The 24,007-nt window shown below is 43.1% G+C and overlaps 1 protein-coding gene across 3 annotated transcripts in view; it reads left to right on the plus strand.

Annotated features, from left to right (window-relative positions):
- Positions 1-4,736: 4,736 nt before the first annotated feature.
- Yeats2 (YEATS domain containing 2) overlaps positions 4,737-24,007 on the plus strand; it is an 87,396-nt gene continuing 68,125 nt past the window's right edge. The window contains exons 1-4 of one of the 3 annotated variants that reach the window (XM_021638533.2): positions 4,753-4,890; positions 17,823-17,941; positions 20,304-20,401; positions 21,375-21,467. In XM_021638533.2, the coding sequence (XP_021494208.1) occupies positions 17,842-17,941; positions 20,304-20,401; positions 21,375-21,467 (291 nt within the window). In that variant the 5' untranslated portion in view covers positions 4,753-4,890; positions 17,823-17,841. Of the gene's footprint in view, positions 4,891-5,129; positions 5,249-17,822; positions 17,942-20,303; positions 20,402-21,374; positions 21,468-24,007 lie in introns of those variants that run through there. The other 2 variants (XM_021638534.2, XM_021638535.2) reach the window with 2 other exon arrangements.

Below are 24,007 nucleotides of genomic sequence, written 5' to 3' on the forward strand. Positions count from 1 at the left end.
TTCCAGACATGGTATACCTCCCTATATGTTGTTAGTCAAGGACATCCAGAAACATCCAAAATAATACAGGCTCTTGCATGCATTCTTTTTGTATGCCCACTAGAACCAGATGATAAAACCCTGTTGATGAATATGCTGTACACTTTGGATGCTAGATAGAGAAATCAAGGTTTAACTGAGCTGAAAGTTTCTTCCCTGTCTGCAAGTTTTCATAGTGCTGGAATGTGCTATGCAGAATGCTGGGAGAGAAATGACATCGGTGGTCTTACTTTTCTGAGAATCTTAAGATCATAATACCAACCTGGTGCAATAGTGGCATTACTGTCATGGGAGTTAGTCAGGGTTTGAGGTAGGGAGGTGTGATGTGGTGTGTGTGAGAGTGTAGGAAATTTGAGTGGCTTACAGGCTGAAATCTCAACAGGGTATCTCAGCAACGGCTGTCTCCTGACAAAGGCCAAGAATCTGGTAGTTCACAAAAACAGATATTTTAGCAGTCTCAGACTGGTGCTGGAGTTCCAGAGGATTTTTTTTTTTTACAGTTTATTGATTTTATATCCCAATTGTAGCCCTCCCTCATCTCCTTCCCATCCCACCCTCTCTTTCTTCCCCCACCTCCTTCCCCTAGTCCACTGAAAGAGAGTTTTCCTCCCCTGACATCTGACCCTAGCTTTTCAAGTCTTTTCAGGACTGCCTGGATCCTCTTTGTGGCCTGTCAAGGCCACATTGCCAGAGGGAAGTGATCAAAGAGCAGACAACTGAGTTCATGACAGAGGCAGTGCCTGCTCCCCTTACTTAGAGACCCAAATGGAGACTGAGCTGCCTATCAGCTACATCTCAGCAAGCAGTCTAGGTCCTCTCCATGCATGGTCCTGGGTTGGTGCATCAGTCTCTGCAGGGTGCCCTGGGCTCAGATTTTTTAGCTTTGTTGGTCTCCTTCTGGGGCTTCTGTCCCCTCCATGTTCTTCTATCCGCCCCCTCCCTTCTTCTTCCATAAGACTCCCTGCACTCTGCCCAAAGTTTGGCTGTGAGTCTCAGCATCTGCTTCAATCCCCTGTTGGGTGGAGCCTTTCAGAGGACCTCTATGGTAGGCTCCTATCCTGTTCCCTCTCTTCCACCACTTCTGGTGTCTATCCTGTTTGACATTCTGAATGAGATTTAAATATCCTCCCTAGGATCCTCCTTGTTGTTTAACTTCTTTAGGGCTGTAGATTTTAGTATGGTTATCCTATATTATAAGGCTAATATCCGCTTATAAGTGCGTATATACCATGTGTAGACTCTTTCTGGTTCTGGGTTACCTCACTCAGGATGGTCTTTTATAGTTCTATCCAAAAGAGCTGTAGGTCTTCAGACCACTTTAGAATCTCAACGTAGTACATTCTAATACTGTGAAAGGAATGTCTCAGTTACAGGCTAGGTGAAACTTGCCAGTGAGAGTGAGGGCAAGCTGCAAAAAGCAAAGCTTCCTTCTTCTGTGCCCTTTTATGTGGGATGCCACCGGGTGCAGTTCAGATTCAGGGTGGGTCTTCCTACCTCAAATAATCCAATTAAGAAAATTCTTCTGGCTGGCCAGCTGGTTGGGTTTTGATTCCAGATGTGATCAGTTGACATCCAAGGTTTGCCATCAGAGTGGGTAGCCAACTGTTCTTGGAGTGGCAGGAGAAAACATGGGCCTGGGTACTGTAAACCCAGTCAAAATTCCATGGATGGGGAGGGGATAAGCCCTAAAGGGACACTTACTGTGTTGTAGCTCAACTGACATGAAACCAAACTGCCTTCCAAATGTTTATGTTTAAACTCACAGACAAATGATACTCACAGGCTTCATCAGAAAAACTGTTCTTTGCAGTTCACAGTGGTGAATACAGAATCATAACTGTTCAAGGTGCTGATATCAAGGGACGACTGAGCACTTGGTCCAAAGAGGGCACTTATACCACCCCCTCTGAAGCTCAGGGAGCATCATAGAAGAATGTAAAAGGCAGAAGAAAGGAAGAAGGGCTGTGCAATGCTATCTTAAAAAAAAAAAAGGATGTCTATTGTATCTGAGGGTTATCTTGAATTGTGATCTTACGGCCTCTACCTTCCAAGAGCTGAGATTATAGGCATGCATACCACATTCTACCCAAAATCTGGGTTTCTGGCATTCCATCTAAAAGCATCAGAGAGCAGCAGCTCCATCACAAACAGGCCCCTCCCCTTAGGCCACTGTTGGGACTTCTTCACTAGGCAGCTTTCCAAGTAGACCAAAGGAAGTAGGCTTCTAGCTTCTCAGGCACTTAGACAGATGTTCAATGTGTTTGCCTTGGATTCTGACTAAAACGTCAATTAACTCTAACACACCTGTCCTGACCTCTCCATAACCTCTTTCTTCATGTCTTAGTTATTGTTCTATTGCTGTAAAGAGACACTGTGACCAGGGCAACTTATAAAAGAGAACATTCAATTACAGGCTCATGGGGTTGGGGATTTAACTCAGTGGTAGAGCCCTGGGTTTGGTCATGAGCTCAAAAAAAAAAAAGGCAAAATAATTCAAAATAATTATGGGCTTGCTTATAGTTTCAGAGGATAAGTTCGTGACCATCATATTGAGGAACAAGGCAAAAGAGAGGGCAGGCATGACACTGGAGCAGTAGCTAAGATCTTACTTCTTATCCAAAAGGTGGAGGCAGAGAAAGAGACTGGTAAAAACCTCAAAGCCCATCCTTGGTGTCACACCTCCAACAAGGCCACACCTACTAACCCAAAACAGTTTCACCAACTAGGGACTAAACATTCAAATATATGAGCCAGTGTACACCAGTGTCACTCAACTTCATGAAATTGATTTCATAGGTGCTAGGAATTGAACCCAAGACTTTACACATGTATTGTGTTGCAGACACACACACACAAATTTAATTTTTAGCTCCAAACTCCTCTGAATTTTCAGGCTCAAGGAAGCCTTCCTTGACCTAAATTTAGATTAGCTCCAGTTTCCTTGTGAAATGGTAATTCTGTGGAGGCCATGTGTGCCTATAACCCTATCACTTGGGAGGCTAGGAAAGCATGAGTGTGAGCAGAAGGTCCTCCTTGAGCTACAAAGCAAGAACCTGTCTCAAAAATAATTAATAGGGTGTACATTTTTTCAGGGCTAATTCTGCTTTGTGTACCTCTGTGTTCTCAGTGCAGAACAACAGAAACACAATAAATCTTTTTTTTTTTTTTTTTTTGAGACAGGTTTCTCTGTGTAGCCTTGGCTGTCCTGGACTCGCTTTCCTCGAACTCACAGAGATCTGCCTGCCTCTCCCTCCCCCAGTGCTGGGGTTACAGGCGTGTGCTACCACACCTGGCTGCAATAAACATTCTTGAGAAAATTAGAAAATTCTAATTTTACTCCTGATAAACCTTAAAGTCAGGAGGCCAGTGGTAAGATGTCACTAGATTTTTGTGACTGTTCACAAAGTTTTTGAGTCTATGCTATGTGTCATGACTGGGCTTGTTTAAGACAGGTTTCATTCTTTATCTCTGGTTGGCCTGGAACTCACTATGTAGACCAGGCTGGCCTTGAACTCAAAGGGATCCACCTGCTTCTGCTTCCCAAATGCTGGGATCACAGGTGTCAGTCACCACTCCTGGCCCATGACTGGGTTTGTTATTGGGGATATAGGAATAACTCTTAAAATATCTCATATTAAACGTAAATGCTGTAAAAAGATTGACAATGCACACATAAAATATAATAAAACTTGCTACCCGGCTCATTTGGTAAATATGTACATGCCGATGAGCAAGAACTGAAGAAGGCAGAGGCAGCTCCCAGGACAGCTGGGAGGCTGCAGTCCCGCACAAGTAACAGGAAGTCGTGGGGGGTGGTCCGGGGGAAGAAGGCTGGTCTCAAGTGACTTTAAAAGGGAAAAATCAGGCTTGATACTCTGTCACTCGTTAGCTGCGGTCTACATTAAGTTTTCAACATTTCGACAGGTGTGCTGGCACACACCTTTACTCCCAGTACTCAGAAGGCAGAGGCAGCTGGATCTCTTTTCGTTTGAGGCCTGCCCGTCCCAGTGCTAGTTCCAGGACAGCCAAAGCGACACAGAAGCCCTGTCTCGGAAAAACAAAAATAACGACCCTCGCCGGCCCCCCAAAAACCTTCCCGATCCTCTCCCTTTCCTTCCTTGCTTTCAGCCTGCACAGTATCTGGGACCACACGGAAGGGGAGGCACTACACCCCCACTCCTCTATTAAAATGGGTTCACAATGATTGATTTCTTCCTCTTGTCTTTCCTTCCTTCTCTGTTTAAAAAAAAAAAAATGTATCAGTGGTCCTGGAGGCTGGACCCACGGCATTGCTCTAAGCAAGCATTCTACCATCAATTTTTGAGACAGGGCTTTGACTTCACTCTTTAGCGAGGCAGGCTTTGTACCTGCGATGCCTCTGCCTCAGTCTCCAGGCCACAACTATCACCCCACCACGCTAGGGGACACCCCTATCACTTGGCACAGTTGACGCAAGATGGTACGCTAAGCCGTACGGTCACCATGGTCACGGTTGCCATGACTACGAGGGAACCAGCATTCCCTCAAACTCCCCGCGCGAAGTCTATGGTTGATGAGCTCTCGCCAACTCGATTCCCAGGGGTGCGACCCAACCGGGGTCAGAGTTCAGCCGCCCTGGCCGCGCCGGTCCCGCCCCCACTGCGCGCGCCCGCGCCCGCCCCGCCCCCGAGCTGACGTGCGGGGGGCGGAGCCGCGCGGCGGGCGGGCAGCTGTGTCGTGAGCTTCCGCGCGGGCGGGCGGGTCCCGGGCCTCGCGCGCCGGTTCCACGGGCTTCGCCCCTTCGCTCCTTCCCTCCGCGCGTGGGTTCCGGTTCCCGGCGGGGCGGCGCTGCAGCCGGACGCGCAGGAAAGGGTGAGTGCCCGCGTGGGCGCGGGTGGCGCGCGGGGCATTGTCTGGCCGCGGGCACGTGCGCCCCTCCCCCACCGCGGCCGCGCGGACCGCTCAGCGGCGCGGGCGGGTGGGCGCCCGCGTCCGCGGAGAGCGGGAGGTCCGGCGTGGGGAGGCTCCTTCCCGCCGGCCGCGCAGCCTCAGACCGGGCGCTCTGCAGCCGCGGCGGCCGAGCGTGCGCGGTGACCTGCGGGTGGTCCTGAGGTGAGGTCGCCTGGGCAAGTTTGGGTTTGCCCAAAGAAATCGGCGGCGCCTGAGGAAGACTGAGCGGAGCCTGCACGAGGCGTGGGACGGCGCTGAGTCGCGGTGGAAGCTTCGGAAAGTGAGGACTTGACCAGAGAGACGGCTCGGTGGGCTGTAGCCAGATTGCAGAAGACAATAAGGCTTGGAGCTCAGCTCTATTATGCATGCATTTATGTTAAACAGAAAGTGCTGTGTCCTGTTACTCTGCAGCTCACTCAGACCTTACTGGTCTTCATATTGCTGGTGTTTTCGTCTAGGCACATTTCTTATTACAGGAACAACCCACTTTTTAAAATTTCATTTTTTCATTAACATAAAATAACGTAGTATTACATTAATTCCGCAGTATCGGTCCCTCTTAATAAGTAACAAGTATTCATTCCTAGAAAAATTAGAAAATGCAGACTCGAAAAAGAAGAAAAAGTTCTAATGTCCAGAAATAATTACTGTGTGTATGCATTATTTGTGTAGTCGTTTTTGATTTTTCAAGACAGGGTTTCTCTGTGTAACAGTTCTGGCTGCCCTGGAACTCATCAGAGATCTGCCTGCCTCTGCCTCCCAAGTGCTGGGTTTAAAGGTGTGTGCCACCACTGATTCGCTTGTGTAGCCTTTTCTAAAGGTAGGACCACAACAGAACCGATGAGGGGATGGGTCCCCGGTTTTACATTTTGTTCTTTTGAGACCGGTCCTCTTTACATATATATAGTACTGTCCTGGAACCTGCTCTGTAGACCAGACTAGCATTGACTCAAGAGATCTGTCTGTCTCTGCTTCCTTAGACTGACTTTTACTTTTCATCAGAAGCTTGTGTAAAGGTTTTGAAAAGAAAGTGGCACAATTCAACCATTACATCGAAGAAGTAAAAAATGGGAGCTGGGGGATCAGGGTGCAACTTTACGAGGTAGCCTGGACTGAGCTCATGGCAATGGAAATAAACAGAGTGAAAAAATGGGAAGATATTTTGGAGGTAGAATTATGAGGACTTGGAAATTGGTAAGGGAAAGGGAGTGATGGAATATAGCCTGGGTGGGCCTTGAACGCTTGCCAGAGTTGCAGGTACCACATGCTGAAGGTGGCTTTTTAAATTTTCTTTCTTTAGGAGAGAGTGTGTGTTTGTGCTTGTTTTGAGTATTTAGTTTCTGTTTTGAAACAGTTTTGTGTTGCTCAGGCTGGTCTCAAAGTCAGTGTATAGCCACAGATGGCCTTGAATTCTGAATCCTGTTCTCGCCCCTGGACTGCTGAGCTTGTAGGCTTTTGCCCACAAGTCCTGCATTGCTCTCTTAATTCTTGTTTTGAGTAACTGAATAGAGAAATAACCATATTTATTGAGATGAAGTATCTTGAGATCTATTTTGAATGAAGTAAATCTGAGCTATGTATTCATTATAAGCTCAGTATGTTGAGAAAACAGTTACATGTGACTGTGTAAAACTCAGGATTGAAAGGTTAAGCAAAGGACAGAGAAGAAACAAAAGATTGTATTTCCTCTGCAAACGGAGAGTGCTTGTAAGTTACTAGAGTAGGAATTGGTCCTTTTTGGGATGGTAAGATGGCCTTAGCTCCATTCCCAGGAGCCACATGGCAGAAAGAAATAACCTACACCCATACACATTGTTCTCAGACCTCCCCATGCTTGATGCTTACCCACATGTTGGCAGGCTCACTTTACCCCTGAGGTTTACCCCTGGCTCTGTTGGTTTTTTATTACTAGCATATTTTAATCTTTCCCCCCACAGTTTAAAAACACTTATATGAGTATTTTGCCTGCATGTATGCCTGTGCACCACTTCCATGCAGCACCCACAGAGGCCAGATGAGGGTGTCAGATCGGTGGGAACTGGAGTTACAGACTGTTGTGACAGCACCACCATGGGTGCTGAGAATCCAGCTTGGATATCCTGTGAAAGAGCACGCAGTGTTCTTAACCACTGAGCCATCTATCTCTGCAACATCCCTGTTCTGTTGTGAGGAACTGTTTTCAGTGCTTGGAGATGGAACCAGGGCCTTTTGTGTGCTAGGCATTCTGAACACTGAACTACCTCTGCAGCCCACCTATTTATTTATTTATTTGTTTGTTAGTTTTTTGATTCATTGTTAAGTGTTCTTTAGCTATTATACATGGCTTGAGGGTTGAATATAAGACTTTGTAAAATTTCCTATAGTTTTAAGTGCTCTCTGCTATGTAATATTTGGCATGCTGTAGTTTGCTTATGTACTATTTTTGGTTGGATAGTGTTATATTTGGAACAGGAGCCTCAAACAAATGGCCTGGGGTAGCTATAAGACCCTGGTTTCTGCATATATGATGGGATTATAGGTGTGTCATGGTACACAACTAAATACTCTTTCATTATAGACTATGAAGAGCCAGGCCTAGTGGTAGGCCTATAGCTCCAGCTACTTGCAGACTTAAAGTGGGGGATCACTAGCTCAGCAACTTTTTTATCTTTTTTTTCCACTTATTTACTTAATCTCTTTACAGCCTGATCCCAGCCCTTTAGCAATTTAAGAGTTCTTGATACTCTTAGAGGTCCCAAGACTAATTCCCAGCACACATGTCAGGTTCCTCACAACTCTCTGTAACTCCAGCTCCAGGAGATCCTATGCCTTTATGACCTCCAAGAGCACCTGTATGTATGTGCACATACAACATACATGTGTACACATCAATAAAACTAAGTCGTTTTAAGTCTGGAGAAGTGACTCGGTAGATAAGAACACTTGCTGTTCTTGCAGGGGATCTGGGTTTGGTTCCCTGCACCCACATGGAGGGTTATAACCAACCATTAACTTCAGGTTCATGGTATCATGTCCTGTTTTGGTATCTATGGATAAGAGGCACACATGCAGTACGTTTACCTACATGCAGGCAAAACATGTATACTACATACTTAAAAAAAATTAAAAGCATCACAATTTAGATAAGCTTTTCAGAATTTATTTATTTTTAGCAGAAAATCACTAGCTCAGAGCTTCAGAGTAAGTTCAAGGTTAGCCTGAGCAACTTTAGCAAAAGCATATCTCAAAGTAGTAAGTCCAGGGTGGTGCAGGAAGGGATTGGGGCTAAAGCTCTGTGGCACAGCAGCTGCACGGCATGTGACACTCTAGGTGGCCTACCTGCCTAATTGTGTTGTGTGCATGTGTGGAAAACTAAGACTTGCCTCATAGATCTGCGAACACAGCCCAACTAGGATGGACGCTAGCCTCGCTTGAAAATATTTCATTTCCTCTGATTATATTCTCAGAAATATTTGGACTATTCTCTTTAAACCATACATTTATAAAAAAAAACATTGTATTTACTGTGTGGGAATGTATGGGTGCTGGTGCACACGTGTGCACACCTTTAGACCCTCGGCTGCAGCTGCAGGCATCTGGGGACACCCAGCTTGTTACAGTGTTGCTGGGATCCAAATCTGAATTCTGGTCCTAATGGTTCTATAGTAAGTGCTCTTAACCACTGATCCATCTCCAACGATGGGTCTTTCTTTTCTTGTTGTTGTTTTAAGGTCTATCTTTTATGTGTGTGAGCATTTAGTTTGTATGTGTGTCTGTGTACCACTTGAGAGCCTGGTACATGTGGAGGTCAGAAGAGAGCATTAGATCCCTGGAGCTGGACTTTGGGATGGCGTGAACTATGTGGGTCCTGGGACTCGAACTCAGTACTTACGTAAGAACAAGTGCTCTTAATGGTTAAACCAGTTTTCCACTGCCCAACTGTGGATTTTTAATTTTCCTTACTTGAACCTTTGTTGCTTCTTCTTTAAATTGGCCACCACGTCTGTAATCCTGCTCCTCTTTCAGTCTGCACGTGACTGCCGTTTGGAGGATGGGATGAGTGAACGTTTCCCTTGCAGAAAAACAAGAATGTGCAGTGGTTGTTTTCACATTCTCTGGTGTGTGCGGTAAAGAAAACAGAATTGTAGAGGGAACGCAGTGATAGAATGCTGTGCGAGGCCCTGGGTTCCATTTGCAGAATTCCAAGAGAAAAAAGTTTTTGGGGTCTTTTTCTTTTGGAGGTGGTGAGTTGGTTGGGGCTTTTAAATAGTATTTATATATTTTGAAGGGTTGGAGGCGGAGCAGGCTCACACTCTATAGCCGTAGCTGGCCCAGCGCTCCCTGAGTAGGACAAGCAGGCCACAAACCATTGGCAGTCCTTCTGCTTCCCCACTGCTGAGGCTGCCATGCTGAGAGTCACCACGCCCGCCTCTTGTGGAGAGGGGGAGACAGGCTCGGTATGTTTGAACTCAGGATTCTTACAATCAGCCTTCCCTGCCTCCCCCAGCACCAGGCCTAGAAGTATGTGCCACTGGAATTCTCACTCGACCTTAGACATTTGATTTCCTTTCCTGTGATTACTTTGGTATTCTCAGGTTTTGGATGGGAGTTGCACACCTGTAACGTTAACTGTTTAGGAAGTTAACGTTGATTGAAATTCAAGGCCTGTCTGATGTGCCATTGCGTTCATGAGTCTGGAGCTTATCACATGGGTGAGTTGGAATTTCCTTTGATTCTTGAAGGATGAAGAGTGCTGTAGTAAAATGAGAAGATCAAGGTAAAATCTGGAAGGTGACTGTTCCCTAGAGGCTTGCGAGCTTTTATCCTGTAGAGATAGACTTGCTCTTCACTTGGCAAGGCATTCTTCTGATCAGAAGAGGGAATAGACAGGGAACTGTTACATGGTGATAAAAGTATGCCAAGGGCAGTTGGGTGTGGTGAGTCATGCTTGTAACTGCAGCACTTGGGAGGCAGGGCTCAGGGGCTTCTGGGGGTGAGAGTTGGTCTTTTCTCTGTCTCTGGTTTGTCTTTCAGTTTTTTGTTGTTTTTTTTTTTTTTTTTTTTTTTTTTTTTTGGTGTGTGTGTGTGTGTGTGTGTGTGTGTGTTTAAAGACAGAGCCCCACTATGTATCCTTTGCTGTCCTCACTCACTGTGTAGACCAGACTAGCCTTGTACTCATGGAGCTCTGTCTGCCTCTGTCTCAGAAGGACTAGGGATTAGAAGGCCTGTACGTCCAGACCCTGGCAGTGCAAGGGTTTGGTTGTGTTAAGATGGAACTCTGTGAACAAATGGATTTGCAAATGTTCTAAAAAGAACTATGAGTGTTAGTAGTTATATTACCTGGGAGCTTTTCACTTTGGCTGGTAGTTTAGTTAGGTGTTTTTTTTAGCAGTTTATTGAGTATTTTCAGACACTTCCCAGGTGTTCAGATCAAGTGGCTGTTTGAGCTTGGATGAACTTCTCAGGCAGAAGGAACCAGAAACACAGAAGTCCAGAATATCTGGAAATATGTGAGGGACAGAGGGTGACATGCCTGTATCTGAGATCAGAGTTAAAAGGGGCCAGGGCATGAAGTATGCAGATCATGCCACAGCATGTGAATTTACCCTTAATTGTTTGGGAAATTGTTATCGTGAAGCAAGCAGGTATTGACATAGTTAGAAAAGATTTTGTAATGCTTTTCTTTTCCTTTTTTTTTTTTTTTCTTTCTTGGTTGTTTTGAACTGCTTTTCTTAGAGCAGGCTAGCCTCGGACTCACAGAGATTAGCCCGCTGGGATTAAAGGTGTATTCGGATACCACAGGCGTTCTCGGTGCTTTTCTTAGTAGGTATAATTTGCTTACAGTAAAACACAGGCTTTCAGCAGTATGAATGGCTGATTTTCATGTAATTTACACTCTAATTAATATATAAGACATGGTGAAAGAGCTTTTATTCTCCAAGTCAATCCCTACCACCAGTCCCCTCGGCTTCTTTCAAGTTTCTCTGGCCAGCCTGGTCTATAGAATGAGTCCCAGAACAGCCGAGGCTACACAGAGCAACCCTTAAAAAAAAAAAAAAAAAAGTTGTTTCTCTGATTATGCATTTTTTTTTAATCAGTTGAGGGATTTAAGAAATAGATTCCTTCAACTTGTATCCTTGTTCTGGTTCCTTTCTCTGGTCATAAAGACTGAGACTCATCTTTATTGTTGCTTAGGTAGGTATTGATTAGTTGTAACAGTTTTCCATTTTGTGTGGATCTCTGAAGAATGGATCCTAGCTTTCTTGTTTTTATGCTACAGGAGCACTAGTTGTCTTGCTCACAGGGTGGGAGGTTTTGTCTGACCTGAACAATGTAGACAGGGGGACTAAGGAGCACTGAATATCACTGCCTAGATCTTTGGACCGTCCTGCTTTCTGAATGATTGTGCCCTGCCCCAACCCACCCCACCCCACCCCACCCCACCCCACCGCCGGTGAGCAAGAGAGTGCACATCTCATTCCAAGATTCACATGCCTAAGGGATATAAAACTGCTGACAAGATACTTGGGGTAGTCTATGGCAGATTTTCCCACGAGCATTCATGTATCAGGTTTTACTCCTCAAACTTGCCTGCATCTCAAGTGAGAGGGTTTTAGTTCTAGTTCTTTCCTGAAATGAGAACTGTCTACAAGGAGAATTCCAGGGTAGCAGGGCTACAAAGAGAAACCCTGTCGTTTGCAATGATGGGTTTGCTGTGGTGGTACGTGCCTATAATCTTAGCCCGGGAGAGACAGGCAGATCTCAGTGGACTCAAAGCCCATCCGAGCTGCGTAGTGGCTCCTGTCCCAGAAAAGAACTAAATAAACCCAGGGGCAATGTTATGTAATTGATATAGTGTAATTTTGTTTGCTTAGCTTTGGGTTTGACATTGGGTCTTGCTATGTGTCTCTTCTTGGCCTCGAGCTCATACCATAGATGGAGTTGTCTGTGGACTTGCAGCAGCCCTCCCTCTGCCTCTAGTATTAGAGGCATGCACCACTGTGCCCTGCAGGGGTTTTTTGTTGTTATTGTTGTTGTTGGTTTTTTTTCAGACATGTTTTCTCTGTGTAGCTCTGGCTGTCCTGGAATTTACTTTGTAGACCAGGCTGGCCCCTGCCTCCCCAAATACTGGGATTCCAGGTATGTGTTACCGCTCCCAGCTTCATTCCAAGTTCTTTGCCAACCAAGCCATCTGGGGTCTCAATCATTCCAAGTTCTTAATGCAACAAGTGACCTCCAAATAAATTACTCACTGCCGGGTTTCTTCCTTACCAGTACCTTCTCGTCCTCAGTTTGTACATCAGAGGACAGTTTGTACAGTTTGCTTTATCCTTGGAATGAGAATAAAACGACACTAGTTGGTGTTCAGTGAACTTTTTTGTCCTTTTAGTACATCTCTGAGGAGGGTTATTCTTACAATTATTTGGGGAATGGGAGGACACTGCACATTATGAATTTCGTAGGTAGGTGAAGGTGATACCCCACCTGGATTCATCTTTACAGATAATGCCATAATACTTTGGGACATTCTCCAGAAGTTAGTTGACCACTGAGGAAGTTCAGGGACAAGCTTGAAGATCTGACCCCTGTGAGTAGAAGATGTTTTGGCTTTTGGTGTTTGGTCTTATTTCTAAGAAATAAGAGACTGGAGAGATGGCTCAATAGGAGCACTGACTGTTCTTCCAGAGGACCTGGGTTCAATTTCCAGCACCTGTAAATGGAATTAATTACTCTATTAATCTTAATTAATGTTGGCTATTAATACAGTGGCAGTTATTCCTTAACCTTCTATTTTAGAAATAAAAGACACAAAAACTTGTTAGATTTGTAATAAGCCTTAAACACAAGGGCTGGGCAGAAATCAACCCTCTAGGTTATCTTGTTGGCTTCCCATCCAAAATCCCCATAAATACCTGCGGATGTTCCACTTGAGCTACTTCTGCTCGGTTAGGCTAGTCCTCAGAGCAAGCTGCTTTTACCATGTCCCCTGGTTACAACAACCCATGACAACTTGCTTCTTTCTCCCTCCTCTCCCCCCTCCTCATGGTCCATTTTCCAACTCCAACGCCCAGGAACCTTAGTTCTGCCTACCCCTCTGCTAAGCCCAGGCAGTAAGCAACTTTATTAGCCAATCGGAATATTTTGGGAGACCTGGTTTACACAATGTCATTTTGGATACGGGAAAATTTGCTCGTAGGACAGTAAGGATCTTTGGGGAGCAGGCAGTAGCTCCATCCAGATCAACTCCAACAAGCACCCACATGACAGCCCCCACCTGTCCAGCTCCAGAGGACTGAAGCCTCTGGCTTCTGCAGGCACCTACACTCGTGTACATACCCATATACACATTTATACCTAATAAAAATAAATTAGATTTTTAAAATATAGATTTTTTCTTTATTTCTGCTCTTTTAGGTTTTCATTTTTTTTCCTTTATGTCACCAACAGACTCTCAGATTGACTAAACTAATCACAAACCAAAGATGAAACAGCCTTTCTTGACTGTATACCTGTCTTTTGAGACAGGTTCTCATGAAGTCCAGGCTGGCCTTGAACTCACTGTGTAACCCAGCATGACCTTTCCTCCACCTGAGTGCTGTGATTACAGATGTCTGCCAGCTGCTGGTTTGTTTGAATGTAGTGCTTCAACCCAGAGCTTCAGCACAAGCACCCTACCACTGAGCTGCTTTCCTACCTAGCCCCACTTTTCACTGACTTCAGAAAAATAATAGATTCCTGACCTTCCAGATGTATTTACTTTGTAAATTACAGCAGGTAACGAATAGTTTTGAACAAACTTTACATGACTTCATGTAGCCTGCTCGTAGGTACTGCATGCTTTTTGGAATATTTTAAATTTTACTGTTATTACACAAAACAGTATTATCATTAAAAAATTGTTATCCAGGAGTTATGTATCTGTCATGTAATGACTCAGTAACCTGAGTCAGGTGACTGTCTCTGAGATAAACTAATTCAGTGCTCTTAAGCACCCTCTTGGCTTTCTGTTTTTACTTTTATTGTTATTTTATGTGTGTGAGTGTTTGCCTTCTTGTTTCTGTGCTATCTGCAAGGTGCCAGCAGAGGCCAGAAGAGGGCCTCTGATCCTCTGAAATTGGAGTGACAGATAGTTGCATGACATCCTTTGGGTGCTGGGAATCGGTCTCAGGTCCTCTGGAAGAGCAGGCCGTGCTCTTAACTGCTGAGCCAGCGCTCCAGCTCCTCTTGGTGTTTGAGACAAGGTCTTCTACAGCTGAGGTTGACCTCCAGCATGATTTGTCACTGAGGCTGGCATGGAATTCCTTCACTCCCAAGTGCTGTGATTAGAGGCAGCACAGCAGGCTTTCTGTGTTTGTTTTGCTCTCTTAGTGGAAGTAAGGACTAGACAAAGAGCTGAGGTGCTTTTAAATTGATGTTTTTGTCTTGTCTTACCTTTAAACGAATACAACTTTAAAAAAAAACTTCCTTGAGAGGAAAAAGTGAACTAGGTAAATTTTACTGTCTTGTATTTTAAGACATTTCTGCACAAAGGTATGTATGTAAATAAGTAAGTAGTTTTGAGTTAATGATTTTTGTTGTGTTTTAGATTGGGGTGGATGGTTCAAGAGGACACTGAGGGATTATTGGGAAGTAAGGAGTTTATTTGAAAGGGTATGGATGTGGGGCTCCAAGAGAAGAGTAGTTCAGGCCCAGCATCAGAGAGAGATCATGGGAGGTCTCTCCTGTGTGGTAATGGGGGAAGACACTTAGACATTTTAAAGATTTTTTTCTAAGTTTTATTTATTTATTATGTATGCAGTGTTCTGCTTGCAGTACACCTGCAGGCAGAAGATAGGCAGCAGATCTTATTATAGATGGTTGTGAAGAACCATGTGGTTGTCTGGAATTGAACTCATGACCTCTGGAAGGGCAGCCAGTGCTCTTAACCTCTGAGCCATCTCTCCAGCCCAAGGTTTATTTTTGTTTTATATGTGGGTGTTTTGCCCACATGTATGTTTGTGTGGTACCTATGGAGTCGGGAAGAGGACATTAAAGTCCCTGGAACTGGAGTTAGAGACTTGCTAGGCACCATGTAGGTGTAGGTGCCGGGACTCAAACCTGGGTCTTCTGGAAGAGCAGCCAATACACTAAGCCTTGTTTCCTGCCCCATCGTACACTTGTAAGGATGCATTTTGGTTCATGGCAGGCTCTCTGATTCTCAGGCAGGAGGCAAGGAGCAGGGTGGTGAACTGAGGTAGGACCCTTCTGATGTAAACTCGGATCCCACGTGAGCTGTGGCAGGCCGAGTGCTGACTGGTACTCAGTAGTACCCCAGGCGGGTACCTGTCAGTGTTGGGACCTGAGTAGATGCTGGATTCTGATGTCACGTTAAGATTGTTTGTTGACTGTTTTTAAGACACTCCCTCCCTTTTATTTTTATTCTGAGTCTTACTGAGTTGCCTAGGCTGGTCTTGATCTGCTTCCTTAGTGTCAGGTATAGGATATCTTCTACCACACCTGTCTTCATTTAAAATAAGCACCTCAAGAAACGGCTAGTGTGTATTTCTGCATCTGAGTAGGTAAACTCATCTGTAGTGGTAGATCACAAGCTTGGGACTCAGGAAGCCGTCTTGTATGTTGTAGGCCATTACTGTGGGCGTCTACCTGTTCCACACCCCCTACCATCTTTTGCCTTGCTCTGCCACTGAACTCCATCCCTGCTCCCCCACCCCACCCCCCAGTTTTCTAATCTCATTAGTGATTGAAGTGCCCACTAAGGGTGTCACTAGCTTCAAGCCATTAATTGAGTCTTTGAAACATGATTAGTGCAAATTCTGATGAGCTTTGCATGTACACAACACATCAGATCTTAAAGACTTGGTGAAAATATAGTAATGTAAAAATCGAAATAACTGACTTGTTTCTATTGATTAGATTAGTGAGATGATATTTTGGATATACTGAGTTAGGCAATATCAACTTCTTTTACCTGTTTCTTTTAAAATATGGCTGCTAAAAAAAAATACAAGAATCTTTATGTGGCTCTTATTTTGTTTCTATTAAACAGTGCCATATTTCCTAGGATGGCTCATGTTGTGAAACAGTTTAGAAGATGTTATTACATTCCTGTTCATGCTGCCTGCCGCAGCAGTGACTAGCTTCTGGTGGCTGTTGAACACAGGCATGTCAGGAATTCACTGTATATTGCCTTTACTGTGTTTAGTGGACTAGGGAAAGGACATAGGGGGAAGTGAGAGAGGGGCTATAGCTGGGATACAAAGTGAATAAATTATAATAAACAATAAATCAATTTTTAAAAAGAAGAAAAAAGAAACAAAACAAAAAAGAATTCACTGTAGCCAGGCAGTAGTGGAACACACTTTTAATCCCAGCACTCTGGGAAGCATAGGCAGGTGGATCTCTTCGAGTTCGAGGCTAGCCTGGTGTGCAGAGTGAGTTCCAGGGCAGCCAGAGCAATACAGAGAAACCCTGTCTGGAGAAAACAAAAACAGGGGCACTGGTGAGATGGCTCAGTGCATAACAGCACTAGGTGCTCTTCAAGAGGAGCCCAGTTCAATCCCCAGGACCCACATTGCAGATCACAACTGGGTAGCTTTAGTTTTTGGGGATTCAATACCTTCACAACATGAACATGCAGGCAAAACACCAATGCATATAAAATAAAAATAAGTTAAAAATTTTTAAAATAATTAATTGTGGCTAAAGAAAAAGAAACCAATTTTTATATTTAATTTTATTTATTTATGTATATACTTAATTTTATTGTGTATGTGTCTGGGTGGTTTGCCTCTATGTGTTTGTGCATGCCTAGTGCCTCGAGTTGAGAAGAGGGAGTCACATCCCCTGGAACTAGAGTTACAAATCATTGTGGGTGCTAGGATCCAACCTAGGTCTCCTGGAAGAGCACCAGTTTTCTTAGCTGCTAAGCCATCTCCAGCCCCACTTTATATAATTTTAATTAATTTAGTTTTAAATTTAAGTAGCCGCATATAGTTAGTGGCTAATATATGGGACATTGTGAAATTAGAGGATTTATGGGATTGTTCAAGCATTTATGTGTAAGACTGGCTTATTTACCATATTGCAGAGTTGGTCAGTAGTTTAGCATGAGTACACAGTTGTGTTTGTTATAAGTAATACTAAAAGATCAGGGATGATTTTATTGAGTACCTGCTGTAGCAAGCACTGTAGAAGTAATGGGGGGGAGGGGTCTTGCATATTGGAATGAGCCCTGACTTATACTCTTGCTTTGAAATACACGTACATCTTTTTAAATTACATAGCACTGTAAGCTTACCATTGCTTTTGTCGATGGTTTATTTTCATACTCTGAAAGCTAGACTCCTTTTGAAAGGTGAGCAGGGCCAGGCATGGTGGTGCATGCATTTCCAACATTTGGGAGACAGTGGCAGAGACAGAAGGATCCCTGAGTTCAAGGTCAGCCTGCTCTACATTGAGCTTCAGGACAGCCAGGGGTACATGGAGGTATCCTGTCTCAAATTTAAAAAAAAGAAAAGAAATGTGAGCAGTGGAGCAATGTGCAGCTTTGTTAAAGAATTTTCCTCCTGGAAGGGAAACCCAAGCTTTCAAACAAATAGCCATGCTGATAATATTTTTAGAAACTTTTAATGTTAGACTTAATTCTGTTGGTTAAATACACACAAACATAGAGAGTTGAGCATTCCTAACCAAAAATCTAAAATCTCCCAAGGTTGAAACATTTCTGGGTAAGGCTTTTCAGACCAGGCATATTCAGCCTGTGTATACAGACTTATGCAAAATAAGTACCAGTATTTTGTAGTGTTTATTTATCCCCTTTGTGTATGTACACAGTATTTTGTAGTGCTATTAATGTGTTTGTTATTGCTTCACAGTAAAGAATTGAATGTCGCCATGTCTGGAATCAAGCGAACAATCAAAGAAACTGACCCTGATTATGAGGATGTATCTGTGGCCCTTCCAAATAAGCGGCATAAAGCGATTGAGAGTTCAGGTAGACATCAAGTTGCTTTGAGACTTAACCTTTGCTGACATTTGTGTATGCACAGGATTTATAGAATCTGCACAAATATCTATCGTCATACACAAGCTAAAGGCTATAGTGCTCTGTGCAGTTCACCATGGTGACATACAAGGGAGGAGATCTGACAGGAACATGATCAAGTAGTCTGGAAATAAAGCAAGCTGTAAATCTTAGCTATTATCGCATATAACTTTTTAAAAAATTATTTAATTTTATTTCATGTGCATCAGCATGAAGGTGTCATATCCCTTGGAAATGGAGACAGCTGTGAGCTGCCGTGTGGGTGCTGAGAATTGAACTGGGTCTTTTGGAAGAGCAGGCAGTGCTCTTAACCACTGAGCTATCTCTTTAGCCCCCGCGTATAACTTAACGTCAGAATTTTGGCAACTGGAGAGATGGCTCAGTGGTTAAGAGTGCATTCCTCTTTTTTTATTTTTTAAAGATTGTTTTTACCCCTTTTTGGTATTTTGAGACAAGGTCTCTGTTACGTAGCTCTGGCTGTCTGGAACTCATTCTGTATACCAGGCTGGCCTCGAACTCACAGAGATCCACCTGCTTCTGTCCCCTGTGTGTGGGGTTAAAGGTGTGTGTCACTATGCCCAGTTTATGAATATCAGAGTTTTTTTGAAACAGTCTTTCTCTGTGTAGCCCTGGCTGTCCTGGAACTCACTGTGTAGACCAGGCTGGTCTCAAACTCAGAGATCCATCTGCCTTTGCCTCCCGAGTGCTGGGATTAAAGGGGTACCACCACCTAGCATTGTGTGTGTGTGTAATTTTATGTATATGGGTGTTTTATGGGCATTTATGTCTGTGCACCATGCACATGCTTTTCCTGAGTAGACCAAAAGAGGGTGTTGTATCCCCTGAAACTGGAGTTACAAGAGATCATTAGTTGCTGTGTGGGTGCTAGGATTCAAACCCTGCTCCTCTGTAAGGGTAGTCAGTGCTTCTAACAACTGAGCCATTACTGCAGCTCCCAAGCTCGGTGCTCTTGTAGAGGACCTATTTGGGTTCCCAGTGTTCATGTTAGGTGACTCCAGCTCCAGGGAAGTGGATGCCCTCTTTGGCCTCCATGGGCGTCTGTACTCATATATAAACACGTAACTAAAACTAAAATAAATCTTTAATAATACAAAATCAAAGTGTTTTGATGTCTATAATATGAATAACCATGTGCGATGATTGTAGGTGATGAATGTTTTAATAGTTTCATATTATTTTCATGTGTACAGAAATAATGATTAGGTTATTTCATGGGTACTGTTGCATAAATAGGATAACGTTATATTAAAGTGTTAATTGTGCTTATTAATGCTTTACCTGTGTGTTAGCCAGCAAATGTCAAAGGAGAGGCTTTTCTTGTCCTGCTTTCAGAGGTTGTCTGGCTCCGTTGCTCTGGGCCTGACATGAGGCAGGATGTGATGACATCATTTTTGTGGTAGGGCTGTTTATAGAGCAATAGTCCAGAAGCTGAAGGAGAAAGAGTGAATTATGAGGGCTTAGGGTGAGATGTGTCCTTCAAAGATGTGGACTCTTTCAACTAGGTCACACCTAGACTTACTAAACCAAGCTTTTAGCACATGGACTTTTGGGAACATGCACTCAAGCCAGATGTGACAATAATTATAATTATAATTATAAGATTATAATAATCTTGATCATATGTGAATAATGAAAATTTGAAAAACACTGATGTAGTCTAACCCTGCTTGTAGCTACTAGTGGGGATTTAAGGTTCAGTGTATTATATTGCTTTTTCTCTGCTGAAAAGTAAATTATCGATTACATTACCATTGTGACTCATGGGTTATCTTCCTTTTTTTTTTTCTTCTTAACTGATGTAAACATTATAATATATCTGAGGCTGGAGAGATGGCTCAGGCTCAGTAGTTAAGAGCATGTGCTGCTCTGTTCCCAGTACTTCCTGGGCCACTCAAAACTCCTGTCAGTCCAGCTCCATGCTATAGGACACCCTCTTCTGGCCTCCATAGGCACCTGCGTGTGTTCATTACACGCCTGCGTGCATGCCACACAAGCAGAAACAAATACAAGCATCTTTTTATTAGCTGTATTTATGACCTGTCACATGGTGTTTTGCTATTGGCTTGCTTTTTTTCTTCCTCATCCATATCATCTTCATGCAGATGAAGAAGAACATATTTTTTTTTTCTGAACCATTTAAGAACAGATTATATAGCTGTATACTTCTGTGTATTTGTTAAAGATACTGTTTCATGAACCCAGAGCAGTTTCTGTTTTTCTAATTTTTTTGGATGCTGATTTAAATCAGTAGCTACTGATTAATGTGGTGTGTTTTCTATTCTTTATATAGCTCGAGATGCAGCTGTGCATAAAATTGAGACTATTATTAAGGAGCAGTTTGCTCTTGAAATGAAGAATAAGGAACATGAGATCGACGTCATTGACCAGGTATAATGATGATAAATTGAAAACAGTAAATTTATGGAGGGAAAAGACTATGTTTGATGAGATTTTAAGTTTTTTTTTTTTTTTTTTTTTTTTTTTAATGCTGGCATAGTGGCATACACCTTTAATCCCAGCATTCCAGAGGCAGAATGGATCTCTGTAAGTTCTAGGATAGCTTGGTTTCCATGAGTTTCAGGACAGCCAAGGTTATAGAAGGTGTCTCAAAACAAACAAGCAAGCAAGCAAAAAATTATCCTTCTGAGGGATGTTCCACACCTGGAACCCCAGTGCCTGGGAGGACCAGACATTTAAGATCATCCTTAGCTACGTAGGGATATATGAGTCTTTGTCTTGCAAAACCCAGAATAAATAAATGAAACTGGAGAAAAGATAAAAAGTTCTACTTGAACCTCCACCCTCCCAAATAATCCTTTTTGTTGTCGTTCTCAGTATATTATGATTATTTCTTAATTAATATGCTCACCCACCGTGTGTCGCTGTTTTCATTTGTTTATTTTATTTGCAGGTTTTTTTAATTTTATTTTTTTATTTTTCAAGAATGGGTTTCTCTGTGTAGCCCTAGCTGTCCTGGAACTCACTGTAGACGAGGCTGTCCTCTGCCTCCCAAGTGCTGGGATTAAACGCGTGTGCCACCACGCCCGGCGTGTTTGTAATTTTTAAGACTTTACTGAAGAGGGAAGTACACCGATTCCATCCCAGGTGTGCTCTGGGGTAGAAGCACAGACTCCAGGCTTTGCTTATACATGAGCACGCTACACATGAGCACACATCTCCAGCGCATCTCCAGGCCATGTCTTTGCCATTTGAAGTAGATGACAAATATTTATTTATTTGTTGAAACAATTCAAGAAGCTGAGTTCTTGGGGGTATTTTTGCTTGTGTTTATTCTGTGGATTTTAAGTCATTGTTGTTATTTGTCATATTTAAACAACATTTAAACTTTCACTGTTTTTAGCGACTAATTGAAGCCAGAAGGATGATGGATAAGCTCCGAGCCTGCATTGTAGCAAACTATTATGCTTCTGCCGGTCTCCTGAAGGTTTCTGAGGTAAGTGTTCCTCATATTCCAGTCTCTTCCTAGCCACCATTTTCCTTGTGTGAGGGAGGTCAGGGCAATGTGGATTCCCTACCATTGAGACATTTATTATGACTGTCAGAATTTAATAAGCCTGGCCACCTTTCTGAGGAAGGTGATCATCAGGCATTGTGTTTATTCATGGCCGTGTCCTTTCTCTACTGATTGCTAGTGTAATGCTAGCAGGGAGACCTCATTGCAACTTGACCTAGTTTCTTTTGCTGAGTTGTACTCATTATGCCTTGCTCTTTCAAATGCCACTTCTGAATGATAGTTCCTAGTATAAGAAAAAGGCAAACATGTTTGCATACCATGTAAAGTTTAGAATTCTATCGTTTTCTTTCTTTCCTCTAAAACATTTAAAATTAAGTTCTACACATCATAACTATAAACTTTTTTACTACTTTTTTTTTTTCTGGTAGCTGTGTATTAAGCCTAGAGTGCCAGTGAAACACATACATACACAGTACCCCAAAAAAACATAAAATCAGAGACCACAATACACAAGCAAAGATTAGTAAGATTTAAAAAAAATGCCCACACAAGAGTATTATCCCTTGGGTGTCTTCCCTGGATTTCTCTGCATCTAAGGTTCCTTTAAGGATATTCGTCCTGGATGAAGGTTAACCTCAGTCTGCACTATTTCCTTTTAAATTGATCACATCACAAAGACTCCCTTTCGCCCTTCCTGTTCTGTGTGTGCTTGTGCTGTAACTGGCCCCAGGGTCTTACATATGGTTGGTATATAGTCTACAGCTCGGCTGTTTCTGAATAAATAGATTCTGTGTGGGCGTGAATTTGTAGAAGTTGTACTTTCCAGTTGAGTACAAATTTTGGCATTGATTAAAAAGCTCATCATCGGCTCATCTTACTGGATATCATGAGCTGCATTTGCATGATGTAAAGGAACTCTAGGCGGCCATTTGGGCTTGAAAAACTGGGTAGTGTTTTGTTGATTAACAGTTAACACTCAGAATCTGTAGTGTTTGATTATCTAGAAATGTATCTCCTGATGTTTTGATTAAGATTTACCAAGGCCCGAGCTAGAGAGATGGCTTCAGTTCCCAGCATCTATATACACAGTGGCTTGCAACTATCAATATCTTCACTTTCAGGGCATCCAACATCTTCTGTCTTCTGCAGGTATCAGACAGTCACATGATACACATGTGTGCATGTAGGCCAAACTTACACAGATAAAATAAATCCTTAAGAAAATCAAACATTCAAGGAGGGTTTTTGTTTTTTTGACAGTTTCTTTGTGTAGCCTTGGCTGTCCTGGATTCACTTTGTAGACCAGGCCTCTGCCTCCCTGAGTGCTGAGATTATAGGTATGCACCACCACGCCCAGCTGTTCGAGGAATCTTTAGCTAGGTTTTCTTCTGTTTTAGGTAGCCATTTAATTATTTTAGTTTGGAGAACACATAGCTCTGTAAAGCCCTGTTAGTGCATTATTTAGCTTTGTCTTTTTTTTTTTTTTTTCTTGTGTTTTGTTTTTTGATACAGGGTTTCTTTTCTGTATGAAGCCCTGGCTATCCTGGACATGCTTTGTACAGTCAGGCCTCTAGCTCACAGAGATCCACCTGCCTCTGCCTCCCAAGTACTGGGATTACAGGTGTGAGCCACCATGCCCAGCCAGCTCTATTTCTTACTTTAAAACATTAGTCTCTTCACCTAGACCAGTTCTTTAATAGTACAGGGCTTTTGTTTTGATTAATGTAACTGCGTGTGTGTGTTGGAATGAAATCTTGTTCATGCTATCCTAGAAGTTGTAATCATCCTGTCTCAGCTTCCCAAGCATTGGGATTATCGGGAGTGGCGGCATTCCTGTCCAGTGATGCAGGTGGTTTTTTATTTGTTTGCTGTGTGTGTGTGTGTGTTTTAGAGATTTGATTTTTTTTAAATTATGTGTGTTTGTGTCTAGGTATATACACGTGAATGCAGGTGCCATGGAGGCCAAAGGTTGCCTTCTGAGCTAGAGTCACAGTTTTGTGAGCTTCCTGACATGAGTGCTAGAAGAACACCCAATAATACTTCTTCAAAAAACAAAACAAAACAAAAGAACAAAAACTCAACTTAAACTCCTGTACTAGCCTGAGGGAAAATGTTCTACATTGCTTATTTTAAAGCTGTTTCTGCTGTTGTCATTTTTTTTATACTGTGTACTTCTGTTTTGTTTTGAGACTATACAAATTGGGCTGATCTTGAGCATAAGGGGATGTACTGCCCTACTTAGATTCCAAAGACCTTGGGATTATAGGTATGAGCCATAATGCCTGGCTCTGTGCCCTTTTAAATCTTACTGGAGATTGTGGCACTTATTCTCGAATTCCTGGCCTTCCTGCTTCTACCTCGTTGGTGCCAGGGTTACAGGCAACTTCTGCCAAGCTCCCTTTACATGGTACTGGCTTTGTGCGTGCTGGACAAGCACTCTATCAGCTGAGCTACATTAAAGCCCTTATTTTACATTTTCAAATGTAGCCCATCGTGGTCCATAACTTCATATTCTCCTG

This window comes from Meriones unguiculatus, chromosome 17, assembly GCF_030254825.1.
Source record: "Meriones unguiculatus strain TT.TT164.6M chromosome 17, Bangor_MerUng_6.1, whole genome shotgun sequence".
In the NCBI taxonomy this organism is placed as follows: domain Eukaryota; kingdom Metazoa; phylum Chordata; class Mammalia; order Rodentia; family Muridae; genus Meriones; species Meriones unguiculatus.